Source organism: Melozone crissalis, unplaced genomic scaffold (assembly GCF_028551555.1).
Source record: "Melozone crissalis strain CALT ecotype California unplaced genomic scaffold, PUWL_Pcris_2 ptg000061l_1, whole genome shotgun sequence".
NCBI lineage: Eukaryota > Metazoa > Chordata > Aves > Passeriformes > Passerellidae > Melozone > Melozone crissalis.
Genome location: NW_026535839.1, coordinates 8,060,630 through 8,075,157, shown reverse-complemented (window position 1 = coordinate 8,075,157; position 14,528 = coordinate 8,060,630). Strand labels below are relative to the sequence as shown.

At 40.0% G+C, this 14,528-nt stretch overlaps 1 protein-coding gene across 1 annotated transcript; it reads left to right on the top strand.

Annotated features, from left to right (window-relative positions):
* Positions 1 to 9,641: 9,641 nt before the first annotated feature.
* On the top strand, positions 9,642 to 10,760 carry LOC128944758 (neuropeptide Y receptor type 6-like). Its single transcript, XM_054288187.1, has one exon. It carries the CDS (start codon positions 9,642 to 9,644, stop codon positions 10,758 to 10,760), a length of 1,119 nt encoding a protein of 372 aa, XP_054144162.1.
* Positions 10,761 to 14,528: the final 3,768 nt, after the last annotated feature.

Genomic DNA, 14,528 nt, shown 5'->3' with positions numbered 1-14,528 from the left:
TAATTCTTTGTATCAATTTTTGTCATTCAAGAAACATAACTTTTTTATGCTATTTAATGGGTCCAAACTGCCAAGATGGAAAAGGAATAATTAAGTTTTGGAAAATAGCATAAAGGGCAATAGAAAAACATAATGAAGTCAGAAGTAGTTCATAAGTTATAAATATCTAAACCCTCATATAAACACAAAGTCATATCTCTTTAACTAGCTTCAACATCTTTAGTTACATCTCTGGCTTCTACTCTTGGCAGGCACTGATTATTTTTTAAGCAATTTATGTGTATCACTTGAATTTTTAATGAGTTTAACTATTTTTTTGGTATAGTACAAGGCTCTAGACTTAGGTTTAGTTAGACAGAAAGCTTTTTGAAGTTTCATGCAGACTGTTTGCTGAATTAGTTCTGCATTCACATTGAAAACTGTAATAATATCACCATAGCTACACAAACATTTCACCCAGATTTTTCTAACTGTATATAGGTGGGAACAGTTGGGAATACAAGGAATTCAACCATAATTTCCCACATCATTCTGAGATACACACAGAAGCAAAGATTTTTATTTTCATCATTTCAATGAGATAATTATTAGACTTTTGGAAGGCTCAGTCCTACCCAAACCAACATCTCAGGCAGAGTGTAATTGTGTGGTTCATAGGGAGCATTGTAAAAATGCAGCAGCACCATGAGCATTCCCAGCCTGGCACTTTGCTTTACTTACAGGTGCAAAAACTTCTGAAAGATGTACAGCTGTCCTTGGGAAGTCTTGCCTTTTTGGCAAAAATTTCTCTTTCACTCTGTACTACTGTTTGCACTTTCATCTGCATAAACATCAAACCTGTTATCTTACTTTGGAGACTTTCATGAATTAGAAGTGATCAGGAGAGGGGTTTTTGTTGAAAAAGATCAAAAAATACTGAGAGGCAACTAGACAGACTTTCACCCCCCTAAAGTCTGAACATGACACTCCTCAGGATAAAAATCTCTGCCTTGTGTAAATTCAGATGGGGAATAAAACACTACCCCTCTCTTGTATTTGCTTAATGCAAAAGAAGATAACCTACAGATAAAAAGGTAACAGGATAACCCACAGCTACTATTTCTTCAGTAAGTAGTATCAAAGTTTATCTGTTAAACAAAATCTTCCTGGAGCCCTTTTTAAGGGGAATTTGCTAAAGAAAGAAACACACCCTTGTGAAGGGTGAAGTGGAAAGTCATCAGAGAATTGAATTTGCATCCTTTTCTTTGGATTTAAGTTACCATTCTTCCTTAAACCCTGCCTTCCCTCCTCTTCCCTCTGAAGTTCAATTTCTCTTTTCCTCTTTCATCTTTTCCCTCTTCTTTAATAATTCATTATTTCCTTTCTTCTCTTTCCTAAAATTGTGTATAAAAGCTGGCCATAATTTGAAGTGATGGGATGAAAGCAAGGCAGCAAAATACGGTCTCAAAAGTCAAGATTCTTGTGAAGGATCAAAGAATGTAGTGATGCTATGACAGATGTGAGAGGGGAGAATTTTCACTGTATCTTAGTCTGAGACCTTTCACAGATCTTAGTCTGATCCAATCCTAAGTTTTGCCAAAGGAAGACCTGGAGCCAGCAACAATCTCAGCCACACTCTGATCTTTTTCACCTGCAAATTTTTCATTATGTATTTTCCAATTAAATTAAAATCTACTTGCTTTTATTTTTTTCCCCTTAGCTGTTCCTAGACTCCAACTCTTTTTCATTCCACAGAACCTCTGTGGGGTGGGTTTGTGGTGCTTTTGCATGACTGATGTTGAACTTTGTTTGAGCACAGCAGGAAGAGCTGAGCTCTGAAGCTCAGTAAGTACCTGCCTGAAATTAGCTGAAAGACATCCATGCTATTCAAGCAATCTTAAATGGGGTGGTGTAAAGTAAGACTTTCTAGACAAGAAATAGCAATCTAGAATTCCTGTTTTTTTTGATATTCCAGAAAATCAAAATGCTTGTTACAGTTTGAAACATGCTGGAAAACTGAAACAGACTAAGATTAATGGGAAAAACCTTTTGATTATTTAAGTATTTCTTAATTAACAATTAAGACCCTGCAAGATGTCATGCCATGAGAACAACAGGGTTTTGTGCTCACAGTGTTGTTATGAAAGGACTCTAGAATGGGAAAGAACAAATACAATTTGTCATATTCCCCCCAAATCTGTGAGCTATTGAAATAACTAATTTTTTGGCAGAGATGACTTTTGGTAAAAGTGATTTGGAGAAGTTCTAGAAAACTACAAAGAATTGAATCAGGGTTTGGAAAGTGGAACCTATTATAAAATATGAATTTATGCAGTCACACTCCTATTACAATTACTCATATATCTTATCTCTTTTTCAGTGAGAAAAGTAACTTGGCTGACCCAAAAAATTAAGATGCTAACCTTTCAGCCAGGGAGTTTATTCATCTCCATCTCAGCTCTGTGCCAACTGAATAAGCTCCAGAAATTAGCCAACAGTTCATGGCATGACACAATTTTAAGAATTAATATGTTATTATAAGTAACTCATTTATAGTTATATCAGATTTTTAAACAGTTGACTTTTCATTCTAGTCATGAGCTAATTGAGAATCCAAATTGAGACCAGGCATCAAGGATATTGCAAAGGTGTCCCTTAGAGCTATGCAGTATAATGAAGTGAAACCTGAACTCCAGGTAGTGAACATGAATTATTTTTGTGACAATTATTTCCAATTAGAAAAGAACTTCTGAGTCATGGAAGTTTGGAGCAGGGCTTCAACTTACACATGTACATCCACGGAAAAAAAGTCCCAGTGCATGCTTAGCTGTTGCTAGTTTGGTCACATTATGAGCTATTTACTGAGAATCCCTTACTGGGCTGTTGATCTCTCCACAGAACAGGAAAATGTGAGGGGAGTGTGTTTTTCCTCCATCACAGCTTATTATCTTACTTTTATGGCATTAACCAGCACATTCAACACTAACATATGAGATTTCCAATTATTCTTATTTACTTTTCTATGCCTCTTTGAAGTGCTATGAGGAACAGTATTTATTAGGAAGCAATAATCCAGGCGAGAGATTTGCAGGTGTTGATTGTTAAGAAGTTCAACACGAGCCAGCAAAGTGCATTTGAAAAATCTGACCTTGTTCTGGGCTGCATCAGGAGCAGTGTGACCAGCAGGATGATGGAGGAGGTTCTCCCTCCCTGCTGCACTCTTGTGAGACCCCACCTGCAGTGCTGCATCCAAGGGCTGGAGCAGCTCTGCTCTGGAGCCAGGCTGGGGGAGCTGGGAGTGCTCAGCCTGACAAGGGAAGGCTCCAGGGAGACCTCAGAGAGTCCTTCCAGTGCCTAAAGGGGCTCCAAGAGAGCTGGAGAGAGACTTTGGACGAGGACCTGGAATGACAGGGCAAGAGGGAGTGACTTTGTAGTGACAGAGGGCAGAGTCAGGTGGGATTTGGGAAGAAATTCTTGACTGTATTGGTGGTGAGTCAACGGAAGAAATCACCCAGAGAAGCTGTGGTTGCCCCATCCCTGGAAGTGTCCTGGAAGTGACTTCCATCCCTGGAAGTGTCCAAGGCCAGGCTGGATGGATCTTGGAACAGCCTTATCTAGTGGGAGGTGTCCCTGCCCATTGGAGCTGGGTGATTTTTAAGGTCCCTTCCAACCCAAACCAGTCTGTGATTCCATGACCCTTCAGAGATGTTACAGGCGTCTGCACCAGCTCTTGGCCAATCTGCTGTTAAAGAATTCCTTCATGTGAGAAGCTGAGAAATTGTACATGTACATGTCTACTAAATCTTGCTTTCTGAAGGAGGAGAATGCAACAGGCAGAAACAAGGACGACTGCACAGGTACATAGGAGAAACAACTAAGCAAAAGCAAAAATTTAGAGTGATCAACCATCAGCAAAGATTCCTGCTGGCCAAGGAATCATGTAAATGCCAGAGCAAAGGGTGAACTTAGGAGTTAAATGTTATTTGAGGAGTTAAATGTTATTTTCCACCAACAGGTTATTGCCAATGCTACACAAGTTATTACAAACTTTAAACTTAAAAACCTATTATGGCACTTCACCTGTCACTTAATACTGAGCAATTTAGAAATGACAAGACCATTGATAAAAAGTAAATACAATTCTGCTACCCATTAACCTTTTTTGCAAATAGACACTCCAGCACTTGGCTGAAAAAACACATTGTGATCCCTCCTCCAGAGCCATGGGTCCCACTCAGCACACATACCTTTGACATCAGGATTAACCACACCAGGAGCAGCTACACCCACAAGCCTCTGATGCTGGATGTGATCTAATTCACAACAGGTTACAGCACAATAAAGTCCACACGAGGCAGCAGGCTGATACAACTGTAAAAAGCAATGGATCATATGTTAAAGACACCACTTTTTTCACAAATGAAGGACTGCATGCAGAATTATATTGGAAACAGAGGCATGTGTAAATAAGCAAAATGACCTTTGAAATTTAGAAATAGAATCAGAACATCTTTTAATTTTATTGACTTATTTGCTTCATAAGTAGATATGCATTTTTATGGCCTGTTCTGATGCTTATCTATCACATTGCATGTTCAGGTCCTGATTAACTTCCTGGGGTTACACTAAAACCAGAAGCAGAATTTCTAAAATAGTTTGGCAAAGCTTTGTTTTTATAGTAATACTGACATAATCAAACCCAGCAAGCTCTAGAAATGCTTTAGAAAAAATATATTCCCATTGCTTGATTGCAGCATTTTTGTTTAAAATATCAGAATTCCCAAACCACACCTAGAATAAAAAGCACTGGGTTAAACTACAGAGAAGGAAGTTTTATGGGGAGGTGTTAAGGCAGTCTTCCTAGCAGTCAATTAGGCACTTGAATCCAAGATCTCACAGATGGTTAAAAAGCAATCTGGACAAACACATCAGGAATAGACTCAAACACGTGAAAAGCAGGATGTTCATCTGGTCACAGGGTCACAAAGGCTCTTTCCCCCCTGCACCTATTTTATTCAAATACTACAGAATGACAACCAGCTATATTTTTAGATAATTAGTTCTGAATTGCACCTCAGTACAGCATCAGTATTGCTGATCCCAAAAATCCTACTGCTTTTTGAAAAACCATTCTCTTAAAAAACTGACTGAAATACTGAAAGTTAAGTGGACCCAGGTAAAAATGCAAGTTTATAGAGTGACTTACCAGATTGCAAATCCTAAGAAAAGCAGTTCCTTTCCCACTCCATAAATGTTCATTCTAAATATTGAGTGAGTAAGCTGAATGCCTATTTTATAAACATGTCTACAAAACATATGGACTCTTACTGAAAAAACACTAAGAAAAATAAAGCCCCTTTTCACCATGTTCTAGTGCAGTGTGCCATGCCTTGCTTTTCAGGAATACTAGTTTTATCTGAGGAGTGTAAGCTAAAATAACAATTTATAATGAAAATCTGATTATCTTAATTGCAATAAAGCAAATGATACACTTAATAGGATGTGCATGCTCCTTCCAAGCAGCTCATTGTATTGCTGTAGTTAAGAAAGCAATATGCCATCTGCAGATGTTTATGTATGAAATCCTGCAGAGGGGAAACATTTGAACTAGAGAACAGATTAAATAATTGAAAATGGAATTGCATGATAAGGTGTTTGACAGGGTGGAGGGAAGCAGCACAGTGGAGGAAAATCCATCCCCATGACTACTGGTCCTTCCTCCTCCCTGCTCACTGCTGTTCGTCTCCTCCTGGATTCCAGAGCTCGTTTTATTCCTCAGCTGCCTTCCCACAGCCTGGCAGCCTCAGCGCTGCTGCAAAGTGGGGATCTGGGCTTTGATACACACAGAAGGAAGGAGAGTTTAAGTGTGGCTTTAGGAGACATGGCTTTTCTCTGGACTCTTTCATACAGAAAGAAGATGTGTTTGCTGGCTCTGGGGGAAAAGAAAAATTGTTAAAGCAGTGTGGATATGACTTGAATTTTTCATCAGGTAAGAAGTCAGAAAATCTATAGAACTATGGCAAAAGTTATTGAAATATCTTTTAAAGCATTATTTTATTCTCTGGAACCTATATTTAAAATTGAATGTAAATTTTCCTCCACATTTTATCTGTGCAATACTTAGGAACTCAAGGTTTGTAATTGAAACATTTGTTGGTCACTTTAAAAGGATGGGACTGTTCATCTTTAGCACAGGTAAGAAAATACTTAGGAAAGAAAGCCTTTCTAACTCATTTTATTTTAAACCTTTCTTTTGCTTATGAACATTTCAGTAATGTTTCTGTAGATAGAGGAATGAAACAAGACTGGGGGTTTATAATATCTTACAGTGTTAAACTCTTCTTGTGGTAGAGAATCTTTTCCAAAATGCATGGATTAGGGCTTGAAGCAATTAGTTCTTTTTGTTAAACACTTCAATTCTGGTATCAGCTGTGATACAAGGATGCTGATTCCAATAACATTTATTTATTAGATTAAAAAATGCCAGTATATATTACAATATAGTTCAACATGCTGTAGTAAATATTCGAGTAACTTATTTTTTAATGCTATGAGATGTTTACCAAGACAGGTGGATTTGTTTTATTGCCAAGGAAATGTTTAAATTGCCTCACAGAATGGTGTGCACTAAAGACTGCACTCTTTAACTCCCAGCACAAACCAAAGAATGAAAAGAAATTGCACATTTTCCTGAGAAAAGGACAATGTGGATGGAGAGTGCGCCTCAAACTGATGGAGCAAGTGAACTGGTTAGGTCAGTACAGAGACTTTTCCCAAATGCCAGAGAAGCTCTACCATCCTGAATCCTTGGGAGAGGACACTCAGAATTTGCTATCAAACTGTGTTGTGCATCCATGGAGAAATAAACAAGCCTAGCAAATAGTGCATAAAATATTTCAAACTTGGCTCAGCCTCGTGGCCTTTTGAGTCCCCCACAGCTTCTCCTGCTCACATAAAAAGCAGGGAAGAGCAGAGTTTGTCTTTGAAGGATCAGGTCTGTGCCAGCCAGGTGGACACCACAGGCACTGCAGACACAGATCACCCCTGGGGTAAAGCAGCCAGGCTTTAGATCCTCACACTTCTGAAGTGGCAGCAAACCCCATTGGGGAACAGCTGCCAATCTGCCATTGAGTGCCTCTGTCCTTCCAGCACCAACAGCCTTGGGTGTGAGAAACCCAGCCAGGCAGCCAGTGCTGCCCAGGGAAAGGTGGTGACAGTGCCCTCCTGAAGGGGCTGCTTTTATGTATTTCAGTCTATTTGTGATATGTAGATATATGTGTATATATATATACACCCAGCCACACCATCAGGCTCTGCACGTGGCAGTCAGTCACAGTCCCTGGCCTCTCTCCTGGCCTCAGGAGCAGGGCAGTTTGTGGAGCCTGGTGGGCACACAGTGGAGTTCCCAGCTCTTGTTCTGACCCTACTGACCTAGGGACACCTGCAAGGGACTGCAAAATCTATCAGAGCCTCCAGACTCCCATGGTTTTTGCAGCAGGATTGTGCAGTTTTCCATGTCATTCCCCAGTGATATAAGGTCTCCTCATGCCAGGTCTTATCAGCTCTTGGAGATTCATATCACACCCGAGACAGCTCAGCTACCTTAGAAGGCATAAAATCAGCAGGATGGCTTCTGTGGTAGTGTTGGAAACAGAAAAGTTTTACTATAAGGCAAAATAACAAAACTCTACAGAAAAAAACTGAGCCAGGTGCAAGAGGCTCTTGCTCCTTGTAAAACACCTCACAAAAGTGATTAGTTTCTTTGTTCTCTTCTCTTTCTTTTTCTAGTAAATTGCTTAGGTGAGACTTTTTAGCCCCTGTCCAATTTGCTATCCTTAAGTTTAAAGTGAAGTTCCCAAAGTCCTATGAGGTGTCTTTTTACTTCTGAGCTTTTTTCCTTTTTGAGGAGACAAAAGACACTTTTGTCACTCTGTAAACAGAGAGCACATCCCTATACCCCAATACAGCTTTAACCAAGCCAGGTACATTCTGTAGGGAGACTACAGGGCTTAGTGCTAGCCCTGACCACAATTCAAGTCATTCTTGGGATGTCAGGGCCACACACAGTCACATTTATCTACAGCCACTTCCCACTTGAGTAAGCTGATTGAAAAGGGTATTTTAATCAGAATGAGAGTGGTAATAGATGCTCCAAAGGGGAACATGGTGCTTTTTGAAGATTTTTTTAGGATTCTAATTTGAAGTACCCAAACTTATGTCAAAGAAAAGTATCAGGATAAGGCAAACCAGGATATAACTCTGGCTGGACTATTCTTTGAGTGTCGGTGGGAAAACAATTACAGAATCATAATTCCAGTTTAAACCTTGATTTAGTGTTTAATTTTGCAACAGGCAACCAAACTTTTAAGAATCCTTAGGGATTAAATAATGACAACCATTTCTGTGAAAGGGCTGACAAATCTGCAGATTTTTTCTAGTAATAATAAAACATCCACCTATCCCTTCTTCTTTTTGTGTATCCTCTAACTTCCCACTGCTTCTTCATTCTCCTTTCTCCACAGGCTCTCAACACCATTACTAGGAGTGAAGAATGATCTCCTTCCAGCTAGTTTTCCAGTAATTTCACAGGGGAATTAAGGTGAGTTAAACTTGAGTTTTGAAAGATATATGTGTGGAACATATATCAATTACCCATTTTTAAATTTTAAAATAGCTCTTTTCATACTTAGCTTTTCCTTTCTCAGGTTGGAAATAACCCCTTTCTGGCCTGAGAGCTGGTGAGCCTTTAAATTAAGTTTTGCACTCAGTGATAAATTCAAACCCATCAAGATGTTATGTTGAACATAACTCTTCCCATTAATATAAGTTTTAAAACCACAGAACTGTTCTAATCCCAGATTTTTTTGCTTGACTCCTGTTTAAGTTAGAGCTGAAAGAGGAGTTATTTTCTGTATAACTACAATGTGAGCTTTATTTTGTTTACATTTTTCTCAGGTCAGATCTAGGAAAAAGGACATACTATCTTCAACGCATCAGTAGAACAGGAAACTCCCTTTTAGCTATCACTCATAGAGGTTTTGAATGCCATTTGAGCTCAAGCACATATAACTTTGATTAATTCAGGACGATTGAGTGTATTAACTCACATTGCTTTGTAGTTCTAAAGAAAATCTAAGTGTGATGTCTAAGCTAGCAGAGTGATGGCAGGACCCAATTCTTCTTTTCTGGTAATACAAAAGCAACAGATTATCCTCATTGGAATCCATTAAACCTTCTTAAATCTTCAGCAGGGACAGATCTTAGAATACTTTATTCTGAAAAGCAAACTTCATCCACAGCTGGTAAAAGAGGATTTGTGGGAGAGTGTCTGTACAAGTTCAGTCAGAGCTGCTATCACAGCTGTTCCTTGTGCATCAGTTATGGATCTGCAGCACTGAGAGTGCAGAACCTCAGAGAGGTGACACCAACCTCCTTCCACAGGGATGCATAAACCCACTGATAACCATCTGCTTTTCCAGTTCTCTAATTAATCATGTTAGATTTGCTCAAAACTTTAAGGAAGGTGACTGCAATGATAGACCCACAGTACTCACTGCTGTGAAAATCTCCATGCAAAGGTGATTTTAAATACATTTAAAATTTAAATACATTACATTTTAAATAATTCAAGGTTTTGTCCATAGGTTGGAAGATGCTTCAGGATGGATAAAGCTGTTCAGCACCCCAGCGAGATCCTGAACCAAACTATCTCTAACATTAGCCTCTCCCAGTTCTTGAACTTTGATACATGCCACCTTTCGTCCCTTGCAGAATTCTTGCTAATTACAGCTTACACATTGGTTACACTGGTGGGGCTCGTTGGAAATCTTTGCTTAATTATTATAATAAAGAGACGGAAAGAAGCTCAAAATGTCACCAACATTTTGATTGCCAACCTCTCTTTATCAGATGTCCTGATCTGTATCATGTGCATCCCTGTCACAGTGGCATACACCTTAATGGACCACTGGATATTTGGGGAGGCAATGTGTAAAATTGGCTCTTTCATACAAAGCCTGTCTGTCTCAGTCTCCATTTTCTCACTTGTACTCATTGCTATTGAGAGATACCAGTTAATTGTGAACCCCCGTGGCTGGAAGCCCAATATTTCACATGCTTATTGGGGAATTCTTTTCATCTGGGGGCTTTCCCTCATCATATCCACTCCCTTTTTAGTATTCCACCAAATAACAGATGAGCCCTTCAAACATTTGTCCTTCCACAGTGATTTCTACAAGAACAAGGTGGCTTGCATCGAGGCATGGCCATCTCTTACAGAGAGGCTGATTTTCACCACCAGCCTGCTGGTTTTCCAGTACTGCTTCCCACTGGGCTTTATTTTTATCTGCTATCTCAGGATATTCGTGTGTCTTCGAAGGAGAAGGGGTAAAATAGACAGGATGAGAGAGAATGAGAACAGGCTGAGTGAAAACAAAAGGATCAATATGATGCTGGTGTCAATCGTGGTGACCTTTGCAGCTTGCTGGCTGCCTCTCAATATATTCAACGTGGTTTTTGACTGGAACTACGAGGCACTAATGAGCTGTAATCACAACCTGGCATTTACAATCTGCCACCTTGTGGCCATGATCTCGACATGTATCAATCCCATCTTTTATGGATTTCTGAACAGGAACTTTCAGAAGGATTTGGTAGTGCTAGCTCACCACTGCAGGTGCTCAGCATCACAAGAGGAATATGAAAATATTGCCCTTTCAAACCTGCAAACAGATGCATCTAAGGGGTCTCTGAGGTTAAATAATCCCCATGTGGATATATAAAATAATCTAATTGCAGCTTCCAAAATTCTGTATTTTGCTGCAGATGGCCTTTTTCTGCAGGTCTTGGTCTTGTTTAGAGGAGATCTTTGCCATTTAGTTCAGCAAAACCAGGATTATGCTCCCATAGGCACAGTCTTAACAGGTACTTTATGATAGTATTAATGCTGGTAAAACCACTTCCAACAGCCCTAAAGATCAATCATAATAAATTACAAACAGTATTAACATCTTACTTTTTTTAATCCAGTTTTGAAGTCACTGGCATGCTACCTTAACTCCAATAAAAATGTTTCCATTTCAGCCACTGATGGGGTTGTCCTTCCTGAACACCTGGCTTCCCCCAGGTAAACCCTGAACACTCTGCTATTCCCAGCTTTAGCAGCCTTTCACACGCTGTTTTCTGGAATTTTTATTTTCCAGCCCTACACCAATCTGCAGTTAGAGGCAGTTCACACTGTAAGGGAGGCCCTGGAAGTTATCCTAAGACTCCACCACCTTCCTTTCAGCCCCCTCATGCAGTTTGCTTTGGCTTAGTACCAGTTCAGCCCAGAAATTGTATTTTAACAAGGGAAAAGCTAAGAGCTGGATTTTTTTTTTTATGAACACTAAAACAGAACCCATTTGATGTACTGCAAGTTTCACTCAGAATGATGTTGTTGAAGATGAAATATATATTTAGCATTTCTCCTAAAAGCATTGCATTCTCCAAAGCACCAGTAAAGATTCATTGTTTTCTCTCTTACCATCATCACTGCTCCTCACAACAGACCTTTTAGAATCTCCATTACCAAAACAACTCACTATGAATTCAGAATCAATTTTATTCTAGCTACTTACTCAGATTTCTCTTTCAGTAGAAAATTAAGTTTGCATTTAAATTACAGCAATATTTTCCCCCATATTTCTGCACTAGCAAGAGGGCACACTCGAGCAGATGTGGTCATTTCTGTTCACAGAAACACAATTTCTGTATTTGAAAACATTTTCTTTTGTAACAGAGTGCAGAGAAGCCTAAAGGGATAATACTGAACACAACTTTTTTTAAACTAGAACATTTTATAAACCACTTTCCAATGTGGCCAGAAAAAAGTAGCCAAACTTCTTCTTCATCCATGATATAGTGGAAACATAAATAATCAGTTAATATTGAGCTGTTTAAACACAGTACTTAGAACAGTTTAGTCCAAAAACTCACAAACTCACCATGCTTCCTTTTGATCAAATTAAATATAATTAATTACTTCTACTGCTAAAGCCCCTTCTATTTTTTCTTCTGAGTTTGAAAACCCCTCGTTCTAACACTTGTACATAAGGTCCCTTGTAAAATATTCTCTAACTGTAGCAAATTATGAATGCCCCACTTAAGCAAAAAGAATTCACATTCACATTTCAGTGAGCTCCCTGATGACTCAGCTGTGATGGAACTCACCTTAAGGCTGTGAAGTTCTCTTGCAGAGGGAACACTGCTTTCCACAGGCATCATGTTCCTAAAGGGTTTGGGCACAGCTCTCTTGTTCCAGCATTAGTTCAGAGTGCCTGCACCACCCTGCTCATCACAGGAGCTCTGCCACAAGGGCCCCAGCAGCTCCTGCAGATGCTCAGGTTTGTTAAGTGCCCCTGATCCACACCTCGGTGAAATCCCTTTGTGTCTGAGCCCTTAGAAGTCATAAGGGCAGCCCCATCACAAGGGTAAGAATCAGTGACATGGTAATCAAGTATCTGACTGATAGGTATGGATTAGCTTTGGCATAATTTAGGGGTTTTTTCTAATTAAATCAAAGATCATGCATTTGGAATTGATTACACAAACCTTAACATCATAGAAAAGAAACCAGGAGACAGCTAAATACCTAAAAAGGCCAATGATCAGACTGCTGAGAGTATCTCAGCATTGACTATTGCTGTGAAATTCCACCCAGCTCACTGGGCTGCCTTTATTGCTGATACCCATCACCTGTGTGCTCAGCACAACAGGCATTTCATCAAGTTAGGAGCAGTAACTTGCAGTCAGTGGCACTAGGGCTGTGCATGCTCAGAGGGGCTGGGCTCTGGTCAAGGGGAGAGGATGGAGCTGCTGCTCTCACCCCTGAGACCCCTGGGTAACAAAGAGATTCACTATCTTCATTGCACTTGGGTAAACTGAAAACAAATCTGATCCAGGAACTTCACTTTTCCTGGGGATCCCAGTGCCTGCACTGAAAACCATCTACTCCTGTCAGAAGGTCATTTCCTAACAGTGTTGTAACAAATGCTGGTGTCACACTTGCCAGAGGCTGGGCTATCAACTGAATTTCCCTGGGTTTGGAACACAGTATCTCTATCACCATCTTCCTCAAATTTAAATACACTGTTTACAGCTCCAAGGCCCATGCTTAAAGCATTTTACAAGCACATGGCATTCACAATTTACTCTAATTTATTAATACTAGCACAGCAGTTCAGATTACTCTCATTGGCAAATGTCTCAGGCAGCATTTAAAGTTTGAATCAGGCCCAGCTGAGATTCCCATGTGTGAGCTTGGCCTGAGTGGCTCGGCTCCCATCCCATCCCATCCCCAAGCCCAGGTGTGCTTACTTTTACAGCAGAGGTGGTTTCAGTATCATGTTCCAAGTGGTTAAAGCAGCCATGAAATGAATTCTGGTTCAGATAATGTGATGCTGATGGATGGTCTCTCTGTCTCTCCATGGAAGTGCTTGGGCAGTATGTATTAGACAGGCAAAAAGAAGATTGCCATCACTTTTTGTAATAGCAATTGTCTACTCCTGACATCCTGATCAGAGTTAAGCACTCAATTTTTCCTTCCAGTCTGAAATGCTTGGCATAAGAGGGTTCTTCATTAGCAGGTGGGAGCTCTCTGAGCAATGACACTGCTTCAGAATCAAAAGTGAACAATAATACTTGTGCCTTGATTTCTCCTTCTCATTTCTTTCTCACAATTTCACTTGACTCAAGTGCTGATGGATGCTCCATTTCTGCCCTGAGCATTCAATCATCAAGCATCTCTCCTCAGAGCTGCACTTGCAGCAGTCATTGTTAACAGAGCAGAGGATCCTCACTGTCCCAGACGTCGCTCTCAGTGCTGCACATTCTCCCCCTCATCCACTGCCTTCCTCTGCATCCTGGTCCTGAGCTTCCAAGCAAGTCAGGAGGAGCCAATTGACTGTGACAGGAATAGGGACAAAGAGGAATCACTTGTTTTTAAAGCATAAGTATTATGGACTCCAACATGGTGTGTGACAGCAGTAAATGGAACTGCAGTACCTGATACTAAAGATTGCTCAAGCTAAACTGGCAAATGTTGCCCTGTCTTGGGTAATGCTGATGACTTTATTTTCTCATTTTATTGGTATAACCAAGTAGAAAACATACTAACAGCATTTCTCAGCAGAAAGTTGTTCCCTGATGCAACCAGCTGGAGAACTGTGAGCTGCCTTGGGGAAGCAGCACCATGGAACTAACTACAGAAACCTAGAGGGGGACCCTGAACTCCCACTGCTGTTCCAGCATAGAAAGTCTTTGTTTTTAAAAAATAAAAACTGTGTCAGAGCTTTGTTTGAGTGGTTTGGCCATGCAGACCAGACCAATGTATTTATAAACATCTTTGTAAATGAACTGTGTCCTTATGTCTGTGTATTTTATGGTGGATTTGTTTCACTTTAAGCACCTATAACCTTATAACTAGGGTTAGATACTTGGGAACTGCCATTCACTGTGGAGATTATTCCACTGAGCAAAGAGCTCAGTTGATTATTGACTGTAATCCTGTC